The sequence below is a fragment of the Tachysurus fulvidraco genome, chromosome 15, assembly GCF_022655615.1.
Source record: "Tachysurus fulvidraco isolate hzauxx_2018 chromosome 15, HZAU_PFXX_2.0, whole genome shotgun sequence".
NCBI classification, from domain to species: Eukaryota; Metazoa; Chordata; class Actinopteri; order Siluriformes; family Bagridae; genus Tachysurus; species Tachysurus fulvidraco.
The window spans coordinates 15,668,324-15,693,244 of NC_062532.1; the positions used below are offsets into that span (position 1 = coordinate 15,668,324).

The 24,921-nt window shown below is 39.0% G+C and overlaps 2 protein-coding genes across 3 annotated transcripts in view; one reads left to right on the top strand and one right to left on the bottom strand.

Annotated features, from left to right (window-relative positions):
• Positions 1–6,193, bottom strand: part of pitpnc1a (phosphatidylinositol transfer protein cytoplasmic 1a) — a 60,032-nt gene extending 53,839 nt beyond the window's left edge. For both annotated transcript variants that reach the window (XM_027138955.2, XM_027138954.2), the window contains exons 1-2: positions 5,975–6,193; positions 5,701–5,871 (exon numbers count right to left, since the gene is read on the bottom strand). Coding sequence is in view for 1 of the 2 variants with exons in the window: in XM_027138954.2 (XP_026994755.1) it covers positions 5,701–5,748 (48 nt within the window). In the remaining variant the exon portion in view is untranslated. The remainder of the gene's footprint in view (positions 1–5,700; positions 5,872–5,974) is intronic.
• A 2,461-nt stretch (positions 6,194–8,654) lies between these two features.
• Positions 8,655–24,921, top strand: part of helz (helicase with zinc finger) — a 39,005-nt gene continuing 22,738 nt past the window's right edge. Inside the window, exons 1-16 of the mRNA XM_027139053.2 lie at positions 8,655–8,803; positions 12,604–12,810; positions 14,821–14,857; positions 14,973–15,097; positions 15,193–15,249; positions 15,456–15,504; positions 15,667–15,742; positions 16,142–16,340; positions 16,949–17,056; positions 17,515–17,815; positions 18,358–18,625; positions 19,201–19,540; positions 20,312–20,442; positions 22,346–22,525; positions 22,758–22,859; positions 24,110–24,288. Of these exons, the coding sequence (XP_026994854.1) occupies positions 12,622–12,810; positions 14,821–14,857; positions 14,973–15,097; positions 15,193–15,249; positions 15,456–15,504; positions 15,667–15,742; positions 16,142–16,340; positions 16,949–17,056; positions 17,515–17,815; positions 18,358–18,625; positions 19,201–19,540; positions 20,312–20,442; positions 22,346–22,525; positions 22,758–22,859; positions 24,110–24,288 (2,341 nt within the window). The 5' untranslated portion in view covers positions 8,655–8,803; positions 12,604–12,621. The remainder of the gene's footprint in view (positions 8,804–12,603; positions 12,811–14,820; positions 14,858–14,972; positions 15,098–15,192; positions 15,250–15,455; positions 15,505–15,666; positions 15,743–16,141; positions 16,341–16,948; positions 17,057–17,514; positions 17,816–18,357; positions 18,626–19,200; positions 19,541–20,311; positions 20,443–22,345; positions 22,526–22,757; positions 22,860–24,109; positions 24,289–24,921) is intronic.

The following is a 24,921-nucleotide window of genomic DNA, read 5'->3' on the forward strand; positions in this document are numbered from 1 at the left end:
CATCTCTTGTTTTTCTGTCATCTTGCTAGTAGGTATGCTAAAAACTTGGTGTAAGGTTAAATGCTTCTTGCAGGGAGACCCACGGGGACAAGAATGCCAAGCAGACAATTGACTGCAGCTGATGGAAACTTTCCTGAGACAACGGTGCTGTGACAGACAGAAATTAGCACCACATGTCCACTGTGTTTCAGTCCAGCAGGCAAGCCATTTAACTCTTAATTCCCAAATGGGCCTCTCTTGGCGATACTAGCTCAGGAGAAAACCTGTTCATAATCTATCCGCTGTGCCACATCCTGGAGCGCTGGCTTCGGATAAGCCCGAGGGACCTGCATAGGTCAAGTACATTATCAAGCACACTGGGTTTTGTATTCTGCCTGTCTTATATAATAAAATGAGGCGTAGTCATTTTATAGTCAATTGAAAACAGAACAGTGGAGATACTGACAAACTGAGGGTTTGAGTCATGCCTAATACTTCTATGGAAGTAATTAGATTTTCTAGCAAAGCAATGCCAATGAAAATAATGGAAATGTCAGCGTTCCCAACACAGGTTAAAATCACGCTTTGGGTTTTCCTACAAGTGTGTGAAAGAAATCCACATAATGAAATTCTTGGCCAAGAGGCATATGTAATTGATAGGTTTTTAAATGAAATAGAGAGTATAAAGATGTAGGCTGACATGGGAGAAGGCTTATATTATTCAGTACATAAATACAATCTGATATCCTTTGGTTATCTATCATTTTCTATAATTGACACTTGTACGAGTAATTTTAGTAACATAGCAAGGAATTAAATACATTTTACAGCATTTTCCATTACATTTTATAACAAGTCACAAATGTAATAGAGATGCTCATATAGTGCACTAGGATGCCCTTATGTTAAACCATATGAAGTGAGCATATTGAGTGTGTAGAATTCATATCAATTCAGTATTAAATTCAAACAAATGTGGGTGTGAAGCCCATCATAAGTCACATTCATCAGTGCTCCAGCTGGCCTGAGCTCACAGATTTTCATCATCTTGGTCTTTCAACCTTGATTCGAAACCAATAGTAGTCAGATACGTTTAGCTTTAATTTGTGCTCTGTGCTTGTGCTTGTATTTCAGACATTCGACTCTGTACGTCTAAATGTCCGGCTCTCGGCCCTTGGCTCTCTGTGTTGCGACCCCATTCTCCTCAAAACTGTCCTGAGAGTCAGCACTGCAACAACCTGTGATTGCTTTGCACAGTGCCACAATATAGTGTTATCTTAATCAGCAATTTTTATTTGCTTCCTGAATAGGACTGCAATCGATAAAATGTTGGGATTTGTTCAGATTACATTCGAGTTCTTCTAAAAAGCACTGTACGTCCGTTTACAAAGATTTGTTATTCTGACTGAATCCTCTGTTAGAACCAGGCAGCCATGCTCAACAAAGATAAGTCCATAATCACAAATCAAGTTAAAGACAAAAACAGTAAACAATAAACACTACTGTGATTCGCCCAAAATAAGGAGCAGCATAAGTGATTGGATAGAGGGTTATAGAGGGTAAGGCATAGAGATTGAATCTGATGCTGGAGAAAAAAAGCAATTCCTGGGGCTTATACAGAATTATTGACTTAGGCTCACTCTGGGAAGAAAACAGGGCCAGTGAGCAAACAATGGAAACCACGGCTTCAATTTTGTGTTTGTAAGCATGCAAGATTTCCCAAGGAACAATGGGAAAACAAGGGTATAAAAAAGATTTATGAACAAATATGTTTAATAAGAAGAGTTCATAAGCATTAGTAAGAACTGAAAACCTTCTTGTATTTCAACAGCTACAAATCGACTGCTTTCTGCTTTCCTATAGGAGATGTTTTGAACACTGAGACTCAAACTAAATTTGTATCGGTATAAACTAAGGGGGGGGGACGGTGGCTTAGTGGTTAGCACGTTCGCCTCGCACCTCCAGGGTTGGGGGTTCGATTCCCGCCTCTGCCTTGTGTGTGTGGAGTTTGCATGTTCTCCACGTGCCTCGGGGGTTTCCTCCGGGTACTCCGGTTTCCTCCCCCGGTCCAAAGACATGCATGGTAGGTTGATTGGCATCTCTGGAAAATTGTCCATAGTGTGTGAGTGTGTGAGTGAATGAGAGCGTGTGTGTGCCCTGCGATGGGGTGGCACTCCGACAAGGGTGTATCCTGCCTTGATGCCCAATATAGGCACAGGCTCCCTGTGACCCGAGAAGTTCGGATAAGTGGTAGAAAATGAATGAATGAATGAATAAAGTAATGTATTATTTTATTGGTGCAAGTCTAATATAAAATGAGTCAGGACACTGTTGGCTTTCAGTGTGAGATGTTTTTTTACCTCTGTTAGGAGAACCTTACACAGAAAGGTTAAATACAACACCTTTAAATTTTAAATGCTTATGATCAAGCACTTGAGGCATCTCAGAGAGCACATACGGGCTTGATATCACCACTGACAAAGTGTAAAACAATTAACATTTTCTATGAAAATAGTGCCCCTTGTATCCTAGGTAAAAAAAAAACAGAAATACTCTGGAAAAACTCCAAATTCTTAAAGCTCTGAGTCTCTACTTTCATATGAGGTATTAACCACCACTGTGGAGGGAGTGTGACATGACAAAGAAATGCTGAACATTTTCCTGAGCAATGCTGAACATTGGCACCACCAAAACAGGCTCAAATTCCATTCATTTTTATTTCTGGTAAAAAAAAAAAAATTAAGGGCAGTTACAAGGTTTTTGCAAGTATGGAGAACTCTTAATATATTTGCACAATGTGGCTTACTGAAGCTTAGTGCAAACTGAACTATCACAGTAGTGGGATATGGACAATTTAATGACAAATAATTTAGAGTTGAAATTTAATTTTCTGGGCTATTATAAACTACACAGTACTGTTTTAAATATAGCAGAATTATTTGTCATTAAACTCATCTGCCTGTACTTTGTACCAAGCTGGGATAACAATTTAAGGAGAAAACAGCTCAAAAATGAGCTAGTAGACAGAACACACAGCTACATGCGACAAAATGACATATACAGTTACTGTCTGCGTTCTGCTATATAATCCTGTGAATTACATTCAAGGCTGTTGGTCTTAACTGTGTTTCCAAATCATTGCACATTAGTTGGAACGCAATGTTCCACTGCTGCGAGCTCACATCTGAAAAGCACACTAGCATTTCAAATAGTGTTTAAAGTTCAGTCATTGCCGGGCAGGTCAAGCATTTTCGGGTTGCAAATAGCCTCTCGGTGCATTGGTTATATCTCTGTTTTGTCACACACATACATACTAGCATAAACTCAGTTACTACTTTAGGCATAGAGTCTATTTCCATTAGTACATTGCTGTTACCAGGCAGGTCAGTTATTCATATTTATACCTCACATGTAAACAGCCTGTCAATAGATCAACTCAGACTCTGTCTCTCTCTCTCTCTCTCTCTCTCTCTCTCTCTCTCTCTCTCTCTCTCTCACACACACACACACACACACACACACACACACACACACACACACACACACACACACACACACACACACACACACACACACACACACACACACACATACACACACACACACAAAGTTTAAGGTCAGGGGTTTCATGCATTACACTTATGGGATAATGCTAGCTGTTTAATACCCAAGTGCACAAATGTATTGCATTGAATAAGAGAAGCTCCATTAGAGTTTTGAAGGACTTCATTACTTACTTTATTACTTCCTGGTAAAGAATTTTAGCATACTCTGCATCTGTGGTTAGCTTACAAAATGGCTTACATGCGATTAAAGCTATTGTGAGTGTAAAAAAGCAGGGTCACACCGATCATCACACCTATCATATTACAATAACTTTCTCTAATCAAAATGTAGTCATTTGATATTAATTTGAGAAGTAAAAGGGATGATGATGTTGATTTATCGCTCACCAGCCTGAGTCATTACGTATTAATTGATTAATTGACCCTCCCTTTGAGACAATTACAGTTCAAACGATTAGCTAAAGATACTGAGTGCCATTTGGAACTGAGTGCATCGTTCACACATGGAAACATTTTAAAAGTTGTCCCTCATGGTATCTGACTTCAGCAAGCGATCTATCTGAAACCCTGTTCTGAAAGGGAAACTCTCTGATGTTTAGATTTTACATTAAGTTTTTACTCTGATGTAGAGTTTTTACCATTAATAGTTGTTCCTGATGAGTAAGCTAAGAATCCTTCTATAGTGGACCTTCTAAGAATGAAGTGTTCATTATTACAGTTGTTTGTCTTTTATATATAATAGATGGTGTTAACAAAATGTCTCTATTGTTTCTTCAAGATCCCAGTAGAAGCCCACAAAGCACACACACACACACACACACACACACACACACACACACACACACACACACACACACACACACACACACACACAGAGAAAATGAAAAGCAAAAAGAAATAAAATGTACCTTCCAATGCTTTAATCCAGCATGAAAATAATTGCTAAATATTAGCAAAAGTGCTGTTTTTGTGTGTGTGATGAGTTTAGGTGTGAGACAGATTTGACTAGTCTTTATTTTGCAACCTAGCCAAACATAATATTTCATTTTTTGCCTGAAGCACTTACTGTTCCCAGAATCAACCCTGTTAAAAAAAAAACCCAGCCAGCTTGGTCTGTCCATCTTTAAGCTGTGAAGCCAAAGGCAGAGCTGGTCAAACTGTTAGACCTTCTTTGCCAGCTGGTAGTCTGTTCCAGCTTACTAATTACATGATTAATTAATCAATACTTTTTCATCTCTACAATGAAAGTGGTAATCAGTAGTGTTGATTCAGTTACTCTGTCCTTTAAACTGTGATTTGGCTGTCTAGCTTTTCAGACTGTGGCAGATTTATCAGCAGGCACACGATCTCTTACAGCCCCAAAGTGACAGGATGATTATAAACAATGACTCCAAATGTATAGCTCCAGGACAAGCAAAGCAGGCAATTACCCAGGGGTCTGAGCACAGGGGTCTCATCCAGCTCAATGAAGTGTCAAATGTGGTCTCCTCACGTGGTGAAGTATTTGAGCTTATGTAATAGTTATGGAATGAATGTTCAAAGAGTCAGACAGGCACCTGACACCAGACCTACGATTCGGTTGGGCCCTCTGGCTCAACTTTTATTTTTGCCTGGAGCACACACAATTTGTATAATAATTATATAACTAAAGGCTGAAATCTTGTTCTCATTCTTCACATTCTTTACAAGTCCAACTACACACTATCCCATATTTTATAGATAGATAGATAGATAGATAGATAGATAGATAGATAGATAGATAGATAGATAGATAGATAGATAGATAGATAACATTAAAAGAAGAACTTCTAGTTTCTTTCACAGCTTTGTTCGGGGAAGAAAGTTACAACAGCGCCACCCCGTGGACGTCATCGGTAAATTGCGTTATTTAAAACAAATGAAAGTTTAGCACATAAAACGTATTTATGTAAGTAGTGTAAACAAAGGAAAGTCTGTAGATAAGCGATGAATGGAAATATATACATCAATAAGTTAATGAACATAACTGTAATTAACACTATTTTGTTCATCTCACTGTTGCTTTGTCTTAATGCAATAATGCGACAAATCAAACAATGGTTAGTTTTATGTTTAAAGCTCACATTAATATTGTGATTAGTAACATTTAAACAATTAGTTGTTTATTGGACATTACCTCTTCCACGGTGAGTGGCATGCATATTCTGTATTCCTTCATTAACATCCTCCTCCCGTAAGTGTAAGAAAATCAGAGGTATCTGTGTTCCCCAGGCTGGAGATGATTATGGGCTGAATTCTTCATCAGATTGTCCTCGCGCTTAAACACGTTCACGTGTTATTGATGTGCCTAAAGAGCAGAATATCGTTTACAGACTGCAGAGAGATAAAGTACAAATTATTACAGCTTTAAGGCTGTTTTCAACTCAGATCTGCGTGCATGCACAGCTCACCTGTCCCGTTCTGGATGCAGAGAAGGTTTTTGAGCAAAATCTCAGAAAAGAAGGAAGAAATCTGCACTGCTTTCCTGTCAATAATCAAACGCTATGACTTTCTTTTTTATCGAGCCGAGTCTTGTAAGTGTAAAAGCTGTGCTGTGAGTGGTTGTCAGCGCTATTTCAGGATGCTCCGTGTCTGCTGTGCGTGTGTGAGAGAGTACAGAACTGCAGCGCGCTGATCAATGCAGAATGCAGATACTACAGCGACCAGCAGGCGGCGCCAAAATCTCTCCTTTACACTGTTACAGGCGCTGTTCTGAAATGTAAGAATTACTCATCCATTCATATTCTGTACCACTTTATCATAGGCAGGAAGCCACACAGACACAGGGAGAACATGCACTTTACTGAAGGTTAATATATAAATATAAGTATATATAAATTATATATAAATATATACATATAAGTATAATTCTAATATAGTATAGTAACAAAACCTTAATAATAATAATAATAATAAATTAATTAATTAATTAAAATAATAATAATAATAATAATTATTATTATTATTATTTGTATTGTTGTTGTTGTTGTAACAATAATAATAATAATAGTAATAATAGTAATAATAGTAATCATCATCATCATAGATAATATTTATTTATATATATTATATTATTTACATATTTATTATATATATATATATATATATATATATATATATATATATATATATATATATATATATATATATATATATATATTTCCTACATCTAAAATGCAGTTCAAAGTGCTTCGAAGTGTAAATATATAACCAGTATTATAATGGGGGAAAAGTAGGCCAATAATAATAGTCATAATAATAATAATAATAATAATAATAATAATAATAATAATAATAATAATAATAAGAAGAAGAAGAAGAAGAAGAAGAAGAAGAAGAAGAAGAAGAAGAAGAAGAAGTTAGAAGACTACAAAGGTTTAAAAATAAAATACATTTACAGTTATTAAGTACTATCAATCATTTAAAAAAATAAATGTAAGGGAAATAATAAACCCTTGTTAAAATATAAAATATTTTCATCTTTTTTTTCAGAATGCAAAAACATCTAAATTCAGTATTAGTAATATGTATCCTTTGCTTTCTATTTGTCTCTCTAAATCTTCCTCTCTGTCACAAGAAAAGAAAAAGGAACCAATGGCAAGGCCAAGAACATGCACTGACTCAACAGAAGTGTCTGCTTTTGCATGTCCAATATTAAACCATTCATTAGATGCAAGTAAAAAAGTGTTGCAAATACAAAAGATGTTCATTAAATTGCAATGTGAATCAATAGTAAAAACATAGCTCTCATGGTGTAGAAACACATCATGGTGTGTTCTGTCATTTTTTGGCACTAGATAGCATTTTTTTGTTGTTGTTGTTGTTTTTGTTTTTGTCAAGTCATACTATCATTTAAACACAAGTCATACAGAGCAAGTCAACGTCAGAGCAAGGCCCTGAACCCCCAATTGATCAGTTGTATAAAATGCCGTAAATGTAAATGTGACTTGTCAATCATTTGGACAAAAGACACCGATAATTTGGGGTAAATGCTATAAACGTTTTGAATTCCTGTATTTTAAAGGCAAAAAATCCATCTACGTTAGACATAATTATTTGCTATTTACATCAGATTTTCTGCTGTTAATAAATGTTTTTAAATAGGTTATTTGGATTTTTGTAAAAACCATGTGTAACAGTTACACCAACATAAGTATAAATAAATGAAGACCGGTCTGGGGCTGATTTTCCTCTAGCCCAGACTGTACATTTATACAGTCATGAAATACAGGTGTATGTATAAGGAACATACATTATTAGAGATTATTTTCTCTATATCGGATAGAATAGAAACTTTAGAAATAATTATAAATCACTATCATGTCCTGTCAAATTTATTATGGTATCAATGATGCATTCATTAATTTTCTACCGCTTATCCAAACTTCTCGGGTCACGAGGAGCCTGTGCCTTTCTCAGGCATCATCGGGCATCAAGGCAGGATACACCCTGGACAGAGTGCCAACCCATCGCAGGGCACACACACACACACACACACACACACTCTCATTCATTCACACAATCACACACTACGGACAATTTTCCAGAGATGCCAATCAACCTACCACGCATGTCTTTGGACCGGGGGAGGAAACCCCCAAGAGATGGGGAGAATATGCAAAAAACACACAAGGCGGAGGCGGGAATCGAACCCCAACCCTGGAGGTGTGAGGCAAATGTGCTAACCACTAAGCCACCGTGCTCCCCATCAATGATGCAATGTGTACTAATTTATTTACCACCTAGTTTATGAATATTGTTTCTTTTTTTGGGGAAAAAGCTTGAAATCTGTCATGAAGGCTCTGGGTTGTATAACACACACACACACACACACACACACACACACACACACATATATATATTATACCGTAACTGTAAAAAAAATGATGATTTTTGGCTTTGAACATTTTTCACTCAGATGTTTACATTTGGGCCCAATGTTTACATTTCCTTCATGTATGATACCATCACAATTAGGCTACATTTAAACGTCAAAGCCTGTTATGTTGTTTATAACTATATAGGGTGTATATCTTCACAAAATATAGTTGATACATGTTGTTAATGAATCTTGTACCTGACTAATTACAGCCAGGAGGGGACAGTAACGCCGTGTCAGTGTGTTATTAAGCTATATGACGGTAAGCATTTCCAGGAAGCCGCGCGCAGTAAATATTTGACCATAATGCCGTGCGACAGGCTGACAAGTGGATTCAAGATGGCGTAGAAAGTGAAGCTAGGTAAGTGCAGACTTCCTTCGAGACCTTTTCACTTCGCTCCTCTCAGATTAAGAACAACGACTTGTTTGTGGTTGCTGGTGAAATAACAGATGTCGCGTATCTTAAAGTGCAACAAAAGCTAAATAAGCACTACTGTGAACTGCAGTATGACTCGTACACAATAAGGCCAGAACCGCAGCCCTATAAACTAGCTAGCTAACGTTAGCTAAGGTAGGTAGCGTCAGCTAGTTGGCTAAGCGTAGCTTGCTAGTTCATACGTCCCGTCACTTTGTATTTGGACATAATAGTTTTTAGTCTCAGGTCTGCAGTTGTTTATGGTGCACCGACTTCTCGGGCATCGCGGACGTTCCGGGACATTGTACCAGACATTGCGTAAACACGGCTACGGGGGCGTTAGTCGCTCAAGGCCAGCTAGCGGTAATTTTACCACCCGTTTTCCGGATAATCCCGCCTTCAGCATCGTGATTGGCTCATACTCTCCCGCTTGCTACGATGTCATTGCACGGTATCGAATTCAGCGCGCGTGTTGACGAAGCGCTAGCCAATTACATCACAAGAGGCGGGACTTTGTCTAAATATAGGTGTAGAAAAATAACGCAGCGAGCTAGCTCAAACAGGCGACATCACAGTTGGGTAAAGCAGAACTGTAGCCAAACGTCTGCTCGGAAAGCTTATTGTGCAGTGCAGGAAGTCCACGCTATTGAGTGCTTTAAAGCGACATCAGGATCTCAATTTCGTGTCGTTTGATTTGCTTTTGTGTTCTGATACAATGAGGCTAGTTGTTGTTTTTTCTCGCCAGATGATGGGACATCTATTATTAACTGACCCGGAATCCAAATATAGGCCCTTTGTGTTTTTCTTAGTCTCCCCGTCGCCTTTTTTGGTATGTTCCCCGTTAATTAACGCAGATATAAAGTTTAAATAGCACTCAGGAGCAGGGTGATGTTCAGACTTGCATTGCCTTTGATATCAGAGCCACACCATGGGTTGTTTTTTTTTTTTCTTCTTTCTTTCTTTTTTTTTTCTTACCACGACTGATTGTCCCTTCAAACAGTGATTTTTATCTGCACTTTATTTTCTTTAAAATCCATTTTACACATCTTATACTGTCCTGTATGTTACCAGGTCCAGGTTTTGGGTTAGAAACCCCAGGCAAAACTTACAAAGCACAAGAAGCATGTCGTCTTATAGGTGCTGTACAGACGATCACTTAAAGTTGTTTTAGAACAGAAATTGGACTGATCCCATATGTTACTGTGTAGCACTGGAAAGTTGCAGTCCATTGAAAGAGCATTACAATGTGAGAGGAGAAAAAACATACCACAAATACACAGAATACACTCCGTTTATTCAAGTGCAGCATCAGATGGAAGAAACCAATGGAAACAAAAAGAGCACTTGTGAAACTAATGCTGATAATGTCTCTTAAAAAAAAAAAAAAACAAACACTATCAAAGAGCACGGCACAGTAATAATTAGAAGTCTAGTGTTTTCCCATCAGCCCGCATGGTTAAAATACGAACGTTACTATCCATATCCAGGCTGTATAGAGTCGATGTCTCAGATTGCATTAAGACCATGCTGAAAGCCTGGTTTCCCCTAAAATGTCATTAAAAATTTTGAAAGTTTATCAAAGATAACTGTACTATTCATTCTTGGTGAAATTCAATCAAATGAACAGCTATCTCACTGTGGTATCACACTATTCGTTCATTTATCCCAAAATGTTTTGGGTGAACTGTGCAGCTCTTAAGAGAAGCAGGGTGTCCTCCGGGTGTCTATGGGAGAGTCAGTTACACTGTGATTGAGTGGGATGAGAGATTGTGGGACAACAGGCTTTTAATAGATTTTGAGCCACACCCAATGCCTTGACTTGACTGGGGGTCAATATGAGTGTTGGTGTATTTTAGCATTAAAAAAGTCTGTGTTTCTGTGGTTTCTCCTTTTGATGCTCAATACATTGCTCAAAGGGGCAGAAACTCACAACCAGCTACTGATCACCAAAAATGAATCTGTCAAACTTAAATATGTCATATCCATAACAGACAGGTACACATTACAAAATAATCAAATAAAATACTAATAATAAACCAGTCACTGCTGCTGTCCAGCTGTATCATTATGGTCATAGTAATGGGTGATTAGTTTGAATAACGGATCATGGTGTAGGATAATGATGTTTATTGACCTTTTTTATATTCTTTGGTTTCTAATTGGTCATTAGTGGTTACAAAAATGAAGAGAGCATTGTATTGTTAAATTAGACACACGGGATGTTTTGTATCATTTATATTAGGTGGTAACTCATGTTCGAACATACTGCAGACATGCACCAACAAGGGAGCCAAACGCAACATAACTTAGTCCTACTGCTAAGTGTTTATTTTGCTTTCATTTTTTTCTGACAATTATTTCAAAGAAAAAAATCCCTGGTGTTACAATTTGTTAAAAATGTGGGGAAAAAACCTTTGATGCTAAGGATTTATCAATAGACAATTTGTCTCTGGACAAATAAAAATGGATTAAAATGTGCTCTACTGTACTGTTGCTTAAGTTTCTATTATCACACGGCAGCATGCAGTTTATTAACTCGGTCAAATTTGTGATTTTTGCTGGTGAAGAGCAACAAGATCAGATTAACCGTTTCCTTTCTTGAGTGTATGAATAAATCAGTAAATCATGAAGGTCGGTTGTAGTGCTGTTGGTTTTCTTATTCTTATTCCTCGCACTGTTCGGGGGGGAAAGGGGCATTTAGTATTTCCCCAGAAAATAAAATGGTGTGTAGAAAATATATATTATGGAGAGATGGAGGGCAGACTGAGAAAGGGGGTTTTCTTCAGTAACTCACTTTGTAACTTTGTGAGGTGTGTGTGTGTGTGTGTGTGGGATCTTATTTTTATATAATTCAATATTTGGTGTTTCTAGGTTTAGCAGGTCTGTCAGCTTCCTCTCACTGCTTTCTGTTGGTTTAGCTCTTTGTGACAAGCATGTGATCAAATTCAGGGTGGTCTAAAATGGTTTATTTGAAATTTTATAGTTATTTTTATACACACAAGCACATAAATGGTATAAAGCTGATATTAGATTACATGGAGGTGCTGTTCATTTTCAGGATGAGCACCAAGTGCAGCGTTTTTTGTTGTAATCGTGGTGAACGGCCTACACAAAGACGGGAGTGCCGATACTTTAATCTTGGTGCAAATACAACAACATTAAGGGCACATTTTAAGTGACTGTATCTCTAATAGTGTGCTTTGGGTAAGCTAGTGCACAGTAGCATTGTTACACACTACATAGCAAAAACATCTGCAGTGAAGATGGCCGATTTTAGCTGATCGTGAATTGAATTTAACCAAGCCGTGTATGATCTGTTTACTCATTCATCACCAGTAACTACGTTCTCCTGGGCAGGATTTGATTCCATTCAAAGCAACTCCTAGGAACTTGTAGTATGAGACTCCACCTCATTCGGTCCAGGGCACACACATAATCACATTCTCAGTTTAGAGTCACTAATTCACATATGTTGCTATGAGTTGAGAGAAAACCTGGAGAAAAAACATCCATATATAGGAAGAGCATGCAAAGCTCCACCCAGACAGCCAAAGCCTGTGTGTAAATAACTGTAAGAAAATTGTAACTGTAAACTTTAATTGTAAATTAAAATTGTATGTGGTTAATGATGCTCTTATTTCGGCTAGTTACACTCAGGTGTGTCAGCGCAGGTCACGAAACCTAGCAAACTGCCCATCCTGGCTTTGGCCACTGCTCCAACATCTTGCTCTGTTTCTCCTCCTCAGATACTCTGTCCCAGAGTCATGGAGGACAGGAGGCCCCAGAAGTCATGTGAAGAGGCAATTGGATCGTTAGTGAGGCAGGAGTATGAGGCAGCGGTGGCCCACAGTACGGACGCCCTGCTGGCACTGGAATCGACCCCACCCACCCCCAGCACAACCCTCCTCCGCAAGTGTGCACTGCTCTACCGCATAGCAGCCTGGCTACAGCTGGTGAGCTCACAACATCTCTACACAACATCTCATTTATATTTTGGCAGAAAAATCGAGCATGCCCTCTGGTCTCTTATTACTTGCTTTTACATATGTGATGCTTGTTTTAGTTTGAACTGGTTTTGAGTAGTGAACAACTTTGGCCAGATCCACTTCCACTGTCTACACGACTTTTAAAATTTGTTCATGGGTAACTTATAACCAGAGACATTTCGCATAGGTTAGTTATTTCAAGGTTAGTTATTTCAGCATTTGTCAGTCGCAGTCCTGGTGTAGACCAACCCTGCATGTTTTTCGTCCCCCTGACTGACCCACCTCAACCCTGTTCAAGCTTCTCATTTAGCTGATGAGCTGTGACCAGGGATAAAACAGAAATGTGTGAGAAACACCGAACTAATCGATGTTCACTATAAAATGTTTTTGCTCAGTTTTGAAGTTGCAGACAAAATCGCACATCATTTATAATATATATAATTATATAATATATATATTCATGATGTGAGAGACCTGCCGTTAAAATGCATAGCGCGATGTGTTCATCAGCAGCCAATTTAATGCCATAAAGACCAAAGACTTTTGACGAGAGAGACTCGGCAGTGTCATTTTTCCAATACTTAACATTATCGGGTCTTGTTTCTGCGAACCCGTTACGTTCACAAGCCCGCATCATGCTGACGGATGATGTAAGCAAAATGAAGTCATTCTTTTTGTACGTCTAGTCATTCCAGGATCTTTGTTATACAGTTTGGCGTGGTGACCACACAGTATCAGACGGGCAAAAATATTTTGGCCAAGATTTTATTATGAGCCTCCCATACAGACTGATGAGCACACAAATCTTAAAATACTGCTGAAAGCAAACTGTGTAAACCAGACCTTGTATTACAGCCTGCTCCTGAAGTCCATTAGTAAGTTTTGTTTGTTTGTTTGTTTGTTTGTTTTTGTCTTGAATAATAATCTTGATTATAATTTTTCAGTATTTCAGTTTATAGGTTCGTTTCATATTGTATGTGAGTCAGTGGCTAAATCCTTGTTGCAAATTATAATAGTAAAGATGTGCATTAAATTATTATTATTTTTTAAACCTTTTATGGAATGTATTTTTACATTTTTTAACATGCATAATGAATTTGGTTTTATCAGCTTCAGTCAGATCACACATGCTGCACCCTTGTGACATTACACCACTTACATTGCCGATAGCAACGGAGACTGCTTCTAAATATTCAATACATTTTAACACACTATCACTATAACTGCTATTAACCTTCCAAGGTGAGTCCTAAGACCGTGCTGTAAGGTTCAGTATTTCAAATTTGTAGAATCTATCACTATTAACGTACTATTGCAGTCCCAACGTTTTGATAAAAGCTTTCGGTGTTTATTTATATGATTGATACTTAGTAGAGGTGTAAATGTAGGCTTCCACACAGTACGATACCATGTGTATTCATAAAGCAACAGTTTGATGTTTAACGGTAGCATTGAATTCGATATGATTTAGTAGTTTCCAATAGAAATATGAACAACTTTATTCATTCTATTATGACGGTTATGGACAAATCAACTTGGCAGGGCATTTAATTATATTATTTTCCATTCAAAAAGCATGAATTACTTTTACCTGGAAGTTTACCACAGATCCCGTACATGTATAAACACAAAATATTATTTCTTGCCACTTCAGAAGCCCATTAAAGAGTGTCCCAAAACAGTACATACAAAGTCTATATAAAAGTTCATGCATTTTTCTTTTCTTAGTTATGTTTATTTATTAACCTACAGATCTGAAATGACTAACTCGTATATATGTATAAGCACAAACACCCTGCTACTCACTGCTCTGCTGATTTCTTGGACACGGCCCTCATGGCCTGCCTGTTAATACTGGACTGTAGAGGGGTTTCACCACGGATGATGAGTAGGCATCATCTCTCCTGAACGAACTTCTGTATAATCGTTTAAATGTCAACCCGATTTGTAATGTCTGCTTCTCACCTTCCTCTACAGAAGGAGTATGATCAAGCTGATGAAGACTCTAAGCATGGTGAGTAAAAATTCAGTTTTTCTTTTCAAAGCATGTCCTACATGACTTGACTCCGTAATCGAAGACTGAGCTGAGAAAATTGAGATTGGCTGCTTACCTGTGTGTGTATGTGTAGTGCTGGCTGAGGAGCTGGGGAAGGGTGAGGGAAGTTTCAGGGCTGGGCTGCAGAAAATGATGCTGGATGGAAGCCTACAGGAAGTCTTTACCATTCTTTCTAAAGCTCTGTATGGAGAACCGCTGGTAAATCAGTCCATCCATTTTTTTTACCTCAGATATTCTGAAGTATCTGAGTGTTTCTGAAATTTAACACGCTTACCTTTGTTGCTTTGTTGAAGAATGGTATCATGACTAAGGATATGACGAGGTTGAAGATACTCCTTTCTGAAATGGAGGTAAGGTTGTGTTTGCTGCTGTTTTGTTTAGCCACATTAGGGCATGTCCAAACATGGTTCAGACCTTTTTGTATTTTGTAAGATTTCAATTGCGTAGAGATTTTTGTTCCTAGTTGTAATCAGTGATCCTTATAAGAAACCTTGTGATAGTAAGTTTTTTTTGTTTTTGTTTTGTTCTCCACCCCCCCCCCCCTCCGCCCCCCAAGTCTGTAAGCAGTAAAATGGTGACGGAGCAGCCATCAGAGACCGAGGAGGGTGAGTTTCCTCTAACTGACCACATCAGTTTCACAACCAAGTCATATTTATTGCCAGTCTCATGTCTTGGGTGGCGGTGTTGGTACATGTGCTGATACATTTCAGCAACTTTCTCTTCTCTTTTTTCTGTCCCAATCACCGTTTGCCTGGTTCTGGGAACAGACGTTCAAGAAGGTTGGCAGTTTCGGCCTCCTCCTCGAGGGGTCACTAGCAGCGAGGAGTACACGTTGTGTAAAAGGTATAGTAGACTGTTGTTCATCATGAATTAAAGACGTGACCTTTATTTTATCTGGACTGCACTAAAACCCATAGTGACCCATACTCAGAATTAGTTCTCTGCATTTAACCCATCCAAAGTGAACACACAGCAGTGAACACACACACCGTGAACACACTCCTGGAGCATTTACATATACATTTAAAAATTTATATTCTGTGAGCAACTTTCTAGAGACTTCCTGATTTATTAGAATAGTTAACAGAATAGTAGAAATGTATAACAGTTTTCCTTTTTTAGAGGGAGCAAATTCAGTATTCTGCTGCAAATGTTTTTTTTTTTTTTTTTTTTTGCATGTTTGTGTAACAGTGATGATGTTTCTGGATGCAGGACTTTGTATAACCATGAGGTTCTGTGCAGGTTTTTAGAGCAGGGTCTGTGTCGGTATGGTGCACAGTGCACCTCAGCCCACTCTCAGGAGGAGCTGACTGAGTGGCAGCAGCGCTATGCCTCCAGACTCATTCGTCTCAAGCAGCAGCAAGATGGGAAGCATTACACTGAGAACTACACAGAGGCCCTCATTGAAAAGTGGATCAACTCCCTAACACCAGAGAAAGTGGTATGGTGTTTAGCAAAGATCACAGATTAGTAAAAGTGTAAATGAATCATTTAAAGAATGTTTTGTATGTTTGTGTTCCTAATGTGGGGTTGTGTTTTGTTTTTTTGTTTTTTTTTTTGAGTGTCCTTCTTTCATTTTGACAATCTTTAGTTTTCAAGGCAAACCCATTTTGACTCAAAACTGTCTGAGTATCTATTTGAAAGTAGTTTCTGAGTAAGACTTGCACGACTTGATTCATCCAGGGAAATTTCTGCTTGTTCCCTCATTCAACAAATTTCAATTTATATTAGTCAATGGCCTGTATGAGGGTTAGCTATCTTTTCAGTCAGGTCTCCTATGACGTACAATTCAACAAGCTCTATCCTAATAGTTAGAAACAAGTCACTAAGTCCTAAGTTTCTGAACAGATTGCAGCAGCCTTTCATGGCTTTGCCAATTTATGGTGTTTTTAAAATGTTGCTAATATGGTTGTGGGTTGAAGAATTAAGTGATTGTTGTTTAAAAAAATGCCTGTATTCAAAAATCAGTGTCTATTTAAAATGACCTGTGCAGAGAGTTTTATTGTTCTTTTCATAGTGTTTTTCTTCTCTTATTTGATGTATTTGCAGCTTAATGACTGTATAGATGGAGTTACAGTTGAACATAACTCAGATCTTTCAGTCACCGTCAACACCAAGAAGTCATCTCATTCCTGGACATTCTCACTTTTCTGCAAGGTAGGGACACTGTAAGCTTACCGGAGAGCTGTGTTTAGGGTCTCTGGCTCATGTGGCTCGTGTTTAATTATATTTAATCTATCAGAAGCTGCTCTGAGTAATCGGATACAGTTTCTTTTTTTAATTACTACAGGCTTAGAGTTAAACAAGGAAACGGGATGTTCAGAATGGAACAAGTTACAAGTTATAAGGAATGATGTTTTATGTCTTGCTGTCACTTAGTGATTCGTTTTGTATCATAATTCTTAATAAGACAATACAGAACAAAGGGTGTGTGTGTGTATGTATGTATGTATGTATGTATGTATATATATATATATATATTATATATAAAATATTGTTTTCCTTCCTGTGTATAATGATTATTGTTTTATTATTGGTATGGAACTACCTTATTTAATATGTACCAGTCTGCCTGCATTATAAACCCTGTCCTTTGTTTCACTTTTCATGTCCAGCCTGCCCGCGTGTTGCACCGTATCGCACTGCTCTACGATGCCAACCGACCGCACTTCTCAGTCACAGCCGTGTCGGCAGGTGACGTTTCCACCCAGGTACCCCAGCAGGTGTGTGAAGGTGGCTGTCAGGAGTGGACAGGAGTAGAAGTGTTACAGAACGGAATGGATCACTGCCTCTACACCATAGAGGTGGCGTTTAGAACCGAGATCTTCGGCACTTTCCGCCAGACCGTAGTCTTTGATTTCGGTTCTGAGCCAGTGCTGATGCAGAGAGTGATGGTGGACGCAGCATCTATTGAAGGTAAGATATTTGGTTTTTAATCGCATGATGTCAGCAAGCTTCAAAATTTACAGTCACACTACAGTGTAGAGTAGGTCGTGCTCACGGTTATAACACAAAACTTTGGCCCGGTATTTTACAGTTTTTTGATGAGTATGTTTCTTTTTTATATCAGATAAATAAGGAAAATGTGAATAGCCACCATGTAATTTGCAATGAAACAACAGAGAGAATTAAAAAAAATTCTCACATCAAAATACGTTCACATGTATAAGCCCAATGCTGAACTGCTGCACAGGTTTTCATACCCTGTTTGAAACGGCCACTAAAGCAATAAACATGGCCTTTGTTTTCCGACCCCATGTTGAACAGTTTGTTTTTGTTTTGTTTTTTTAACTGTAGAAAACTAATGCTTTAATGCAGACTCAGCAATAGGCTTTGTCATTGTGCCCAGCTATAAGAGAAATTTCTTCCTAGTTGACAAATTTCTGCCACTGTCTCATTTATACCATTATACCATCCTCTACAACTTCTCACCCTTGTGTGCATTACCTCCCTCGCAGACCTGGAGCATTTGATGCAGGCACGGCAGCAGCTTCTGATGACGGCGAAGCGCTGGGACTCATCCTGCAAGACCATTGTAGAGTTCACTCCCAATGAGAACATGGAGCTGGAGCGCAGTCTGCTCAGCCGCTATCAGATCCCGCTGTCTGCTGACCAGCTCTTCACCCAGTCTGTGCTGGACAAGACTCTCACACGTGAGAACTACCAGCCCCGCCTGCATGACCTGCTTTACATAGAGGAGATTGCACAGTACAAAGAAGTTAGCAAGTGAGTACCTTCAGTCTTGCAGCACATCTAGCAGCAGGTGTAACTTTTGTCACTATTGTCACTCGGATCCATAATGAGAATAAGAACAAATCCCATCATTTTACCAGAGAGATATCGGTTTGCTTTCTTTTGTACTAATTTGTTGTCTTTAACCACTAGAGGTCACACTTGAATCATATTTTATATAATGAATACAGCTGCATTTGTGAATGTCCCAGATTTTCAGTTCTACTAATTAAGAAAAGTCACTTCTCTTAAAAGTTATAAGAACTTTGGAGGAATCTATATGTTTTGCACCTTGCATGATATTGTGCAGGTGGCTGTGTGTAGACTGCAGAACTTTAAAAGTCAGAAATCAGGTGTTTCATATAGGAGATTTACAGGTTTGCTCAAAAACTTGCTAATAATATTTGGTGTGTTATTTGGTGTATTTGCAGAGCTATTTTGATCTCGTGTAACGTCAGACAACACGTCTGCAGGGATCAAGACGTTTGTTGTTTTTGCTTATTTTGGAGGAATTGTGTACGTCATTGGATAACATGACAATACTAACTAAAACCATTTTGTCTTCCCAGGTTCAACATCAAGGTAAACCTGCAGCTGGTCTCCAGCTTCCTGCTGACTGGAATATCTGGGGGTGCCAACTATGCCCAAAACGGCCAGTTATTCGCACGCTTCAAGCTAACAGAGACACTGTCTGAGGACACACTAGCAGGACGGCTGGTGATGACGAAGGTTAACTCGGTGCTGCTATTGCCTGTGAGCCGTGATCGGATGTCTCAAGGACAGCCTGCCAGCGCCAAGGAGCGTGTCTACGAGGCCTTCATCGAGGAGAAGACTAAGGACTACATTTTTCTGCGCATCTGCAAGGACTGCTGTGAGGAGCTCCATCTGGTGCCTGACCGAGAGCTGCAGGTGGGATTCTGAAAAGCATGTCAGCCAGATTTGTGTGATTTTTCCATACAAACCACATCAGGCATGATTCATATACAGCTTTGCTCTGCATTTTTCCATTCTACTTATGACAAGCTTTTAATCCACAGTTAGTGCTTCCCAAAACAATCTCAGGACACGTTTCTGGCATTGTAAATCTTGACATTGATCCCATTGAAATTAAGCTCCTTTTGATACTATAAGCCAGCTTTTAGACAGCCGACATTTAAAGCTCTGATTGAATTGTGATGGCAGAATCCCAGAGCTCTTTTGTCATAGGTCTACCTTTTAAAGACCAGGCTTTGCTTTAAATTACACATGCTTTCTCCTTTAAAGTCAGCATGGAGATTTGATTGGTTACAGACACTTTCCCCATCTTACACATCCACCACAGTACTTCAGCGCCATTAAAGCTAGAGAGACAAGCTGCTTTGTCTTGTGGAATCCCAGTGGAAGTCTTCACAGCTGTCTGCTGTCATTTTAAAAGGCTTATTTGCGGATCATCGGATTTCTTTGGAGTTTTGCATGTGAGCTTCTGGTTCCTGTTTTTGCCAGTTTTGCTGGTTAGAACATTGACCAGGCTGTGAAAACTTACTTGGAAATAGCAATTATTAATGATTACAGATTGTTGCTTTTCTGAATTGCCTATTTGAAAGAAGCATAAAAGATCACAAAGCCCCAAGGCTGAGTCAATGCATGTAGGATGCTGGGTTGGTGGATGCATTTTAATTAGGTTCCTCTCTGATCTGCTAGGTGGAGCTGCAGTTTCAGCTGAACAGGCTTCCGCTTTGTGAGATGCACTATGCTCTAGACCGCCTGCGTGACAACAGCATCCTCTTTCCTGACATCAGCCTAACTCCAATAATCCCCTGGAGCCCCAACAGGTAAATGACAGACCTTTTCACACACACGTTAACGTTCCATAAACGTCTGTGTTTAAATACACTATATGGCCAAAGGTTTGTCGTCTCCTTACCATCATGCTCATATGTGCTATCTGTTTAATGGCCATGCTGCAAAGCCATAGATGTACACTTGTTCTCAAAAGTTTGCATACCCTGAAATTCTTAAACATGGTAATAATCACGTAGTGGGTTAAATCCTTTTTAAAACCTAATGATAAACAACCCTGATCAAAAGTTTACATACCCTTGAATGTTTGGCCACATTATAAACTCACAGGTTGACATGCAGAGGTTTAATTGGCTATTAAAGGGATGTTTCCACACCTGTGACTCATTGTAATTGTAAATAATGTCTGTGCATAAATAATCAGTGAGTCAAAAGAACTGCCAATGGACCTGCGTAATAGGGTAGTACTTTATAAAGCAGGACAAGGATATGAAAAGATATCTCAACACTTAAAAAAATGCCAGTCAGTACTGTTCAAACTCTGATAAAGAGGTTCTGTTGATATTAACCCACGGTCATGAAAACCAAGGAAGATTTAAACAAACTACTACCAGAAGAATTGTTCGGGATGCAAAGAAAAACCCATAAACAATTTTGAGAGAAATACAGGCTGCTTTGGGAAAAAGTGGTGGTGGTGTTTCAAGGAGCATAATAAGGAGGTACTTGAACACAATTGACTTGTGGTCATTGGTCAAGTTGCCAGTAGTAAGTTGTTAGAGCACCAATGCCACAAAAAGGCCCACCTTCAGTATGCCAGACAGCACCTACACAAGCCTCACAGCTTCCGGAGTCATGTGGAGTGATGAGACCAAAATGTAACTTTATAGTCACATCCATAACCACTATGTTTGGAGAGGAGTCAACAAGGCCTAGGGTGAAATGTACACCATCCCCACTGTAAAGCGTGGTGGTGGATCTCTTATGTTTTGGGGCTGTGGGATCTCCAGTGGCACAGGGATGTTAGTGAAAATTGTTGGCTAGATGAATGCAGCATGTTATCAGAAAATACTGGCATACAATTTGCATTCTACAGCATGGAAAGCTGCACGTGGAATGCTCTCGGATGTTCCAAAATGACAATGATCCACAGCACAAGGCAAGGTTGGCCCTCTAATACAGCAGAAAAAGGTGAAGGTCCTGGAGCGGCTATTACAGTCTCCTGACCTCATTATCATTGAGCCACTTTGGGGAGATCTCAAATGTGCAGCAAGACAACCAAAAAAAATGGCATTTTGCCAAGAAAAATGGGCAGCTATACCACAGAGAATTAAGGACCTCATGCAGAATTATTACAAAAGACTGCATGCCATCATTGATGCTAAAGGGGGCAGTACACCATATTAAGAACTAATTAAGATATGCAAACTTTTGAACAGGGATTATTTCCTTTTTTCCCCTTTGTTTTGTTTGATGATTGTGTCATTCTGTTATGCCTTACATATTAACTTATTTGAGGTGAAATACATTTTTGCCTTCTCACTCCTGTTTTCTTTTAAAAAAATGGTCCACATCCCGCAAGTTCTCTTTTGAAAAAAAAACTTTTGAGCACAACACTGTGTGTGTGCATGTGTTATTATATAAGTTTAATATATGTTAACAACAATTTGTGGGGCGTGGCAGGATTTTGAATGGCGACAGTCGCAAATTGCGCTGTCGATGTCCGCACTCCGTTCTCGTATGGTGTTCAACCCCTTCTCTCCTCCGCTATAAATTACTGGCGGAATGATTTTTGATGTGGTGTCCCAACAATAGCCTGTCTAGCGATATTGTGATCCCTGAGCCATCGTGTTATTGTCAGGTCAAAACAAACCTTTGGCCATTTTACAGGCAGAGCAAATATGCAACTTGTCCAAACATCTGTGCTACATTATGCAGGCAGTGGGACGAGCAGCTGGACCCTCGTTTAAATGCCAAGCAGAAGGAGGCCATTTTGGCTATCACCACTCCACTGTCAATCAATCTCCCTCCCGTGCTCATCATTGGACCCTACGGCACAGGCAAAACTTTTACATTGGCTCAGGCAGTGAAACACATCCTAAAACAGCCTGACACACGGTGAGTACCTGTCTCATACATGCACTCCCTCACGCTTGAGTAAGAGCCTACATTGAAGTGTCTCATCCCTTCTCACTGGCTTATTTTTCCATGTAGAACACTATCTGACCTACTAAAATTTCCCAGAGATAATATTTCTAAATCTAAGTTTGATTTTGTTAGTTGAATCATTCATAGCCATTGACCAAGCTTTCTGTGTATTTATTTATTTGTATGTACATTTGTCTCACAGGGTCCTCATCTGCACCCATTCAAACAGTGCAGCAGATCTTTACATAAAGGACTACCTTCATCCATATGTGGAGGCAGGCAATCCACACGCAAGACCTCTCAGGTATCGCTCGCAGCCAAAAAGGGCGCAATAATGTAAAGTATTGTTTAGTATTGATGCCAGTTTACCAACACATACGCAGATATAACCGAGACGTCTTGACTTTTGGTTTCTCACGGATCCTACAGTACTTTATAAAACAACCGTCTTGATAAACTTTATTATTCACAATTCACAGCCTTGGAGAATACCATGTTTAAATTATGCAAATCTATTTGTCATGCTTGCACACACAGGCATTCATGTCATGGCAAAGGTTTCTGTGATTATTGTTCGAACTAGTTGATCTCCCTCATGACTGACGACATTTTTCACACGGATACAACAGATCTCTTGTTGATATTCCATCGTTTTCTTCAGGCAACATAAGATTTTAAACTGAGAATATTATAACCTAATCAGAACATACCATCATATATTTTTACAATATGCCAGGAACAGTAACATGTAAAATATTGTGTAGAGATTATTAAAATGCTCATATATTACTACCGAGTATGATCACATAAATAGGTTTAAAAATACTTGAATGAATATCTGTCTGTTTCTCTTCTTTTTAACCACGAGGGGCAGTGTGCAACACCGGAAAAGTACCTTGTGCATGTGTGAATTTTGTGGTTACATGGTGAACGCATCTTCCTTAAGTACCCCTGTTGTACTGTGATCACTCGTTGTTTTTTTTCTTGCCTGGAAACATGTAATAATACGTTATGGAACTTAGTAGCTCGTGACTGCTGTCACTGCAACAGGTATTTTATTCTCCGAAGCTATGGATATCCTCTCTTTTTTTCCAGTTCAGTGGTTTTCTTCTGATATTTTAACCCTTTGGAAGGGTCTACCGTCGGGCGGGTTTCTGCACGAGCATATGAAAAGCACAGTGCTCTTTTTTTTTTTCCATTGAGATCCCGTATGGAATATTTCTCATTGTCAGCTATCATAATGGGTTATTAGCACTGTAAAGTGGGAACTCCCTCGAAATGCACTGTTTACTTCTGAGCCTAGAGATTTTTACTCCCAGTATTGACTGACAAACAACAATTCTATGGAATAACTGATGTATTTGATAAGGATACTGCATATATCACTACAAAACCTTATTGGAAGATTTGTTTATTCAGGTGTAGTGCCATAGGGATGTTTGTCTTGTCTGATACAAATGAATGTAGTCTAGAATATAGTAAATCTTAATTTGTGCAACAGTTTGTATTGAAATTGTACTCTCTGTGTGTGTGTGTGTGTGTGTGTGTGTGTAGGGTTTACTTTAGGAACCGCTGGGTGAAAACGGTGCATGCAGTGGTGCAGCAGTATTGCCTGATCTCTGGAGCTTACCTCACCTTTCAGATGCCGACTCGGCAGGACATAGAGCGCCACCGTGTTGTAGTAGTGACGCTCAGTACGTCCCAGTACCTCTGTCAGCTTGATCTGGAACCTGGTGAGTGTGACACTCACTCGCGCATGCACACACACACACACACACACACACCCCTGCCTCATCTTTTAGTTCATATATTAATCTTCACATACATAGTAACAGTTGCTGAAGGCTTCTGTCCAATACTCGAGTACCAAATATTTCTGATGTGTGTTCGTTGAATTTTCTACCCTTAACTTGCAATCATGATGTAACTGCAAAAAATTCTTTTGTGTTCTCTGTTGTTATTTTGTTCATTCCTTTCACTCTCTTGGATCTCTCATGCTTCCTCATGTTCTCTCTCCTGAGAGCTTGCTAAGGCTAGCTTACATTATCAAGGCTTAACCTGTAATAGACATTTTTTAAGCATTGCCCGACAAGGCATACTGTTGATCTACCCCTCCAGCTATAAAAAAAAACCTCTCAGAAGGGAGTGTTGGGGTCTGTAACAGTTTATCATGAGAAGCTAATTTCTGCCATGTATGTGTCTGCTTGCAGGGTCATCTGTTGCTAAGAGACCCAGCTTGCCTGTCTAACACGCTCAGCATCATTAGCTTCCACTGTCATCTCTTCTCCTTTTTTTTTTTTTTCTCTCCGCTTCCCACATGTGCTTTTTTTTTTCTTCCCTCTTCTGTTTTACCATTCAGTAACAGC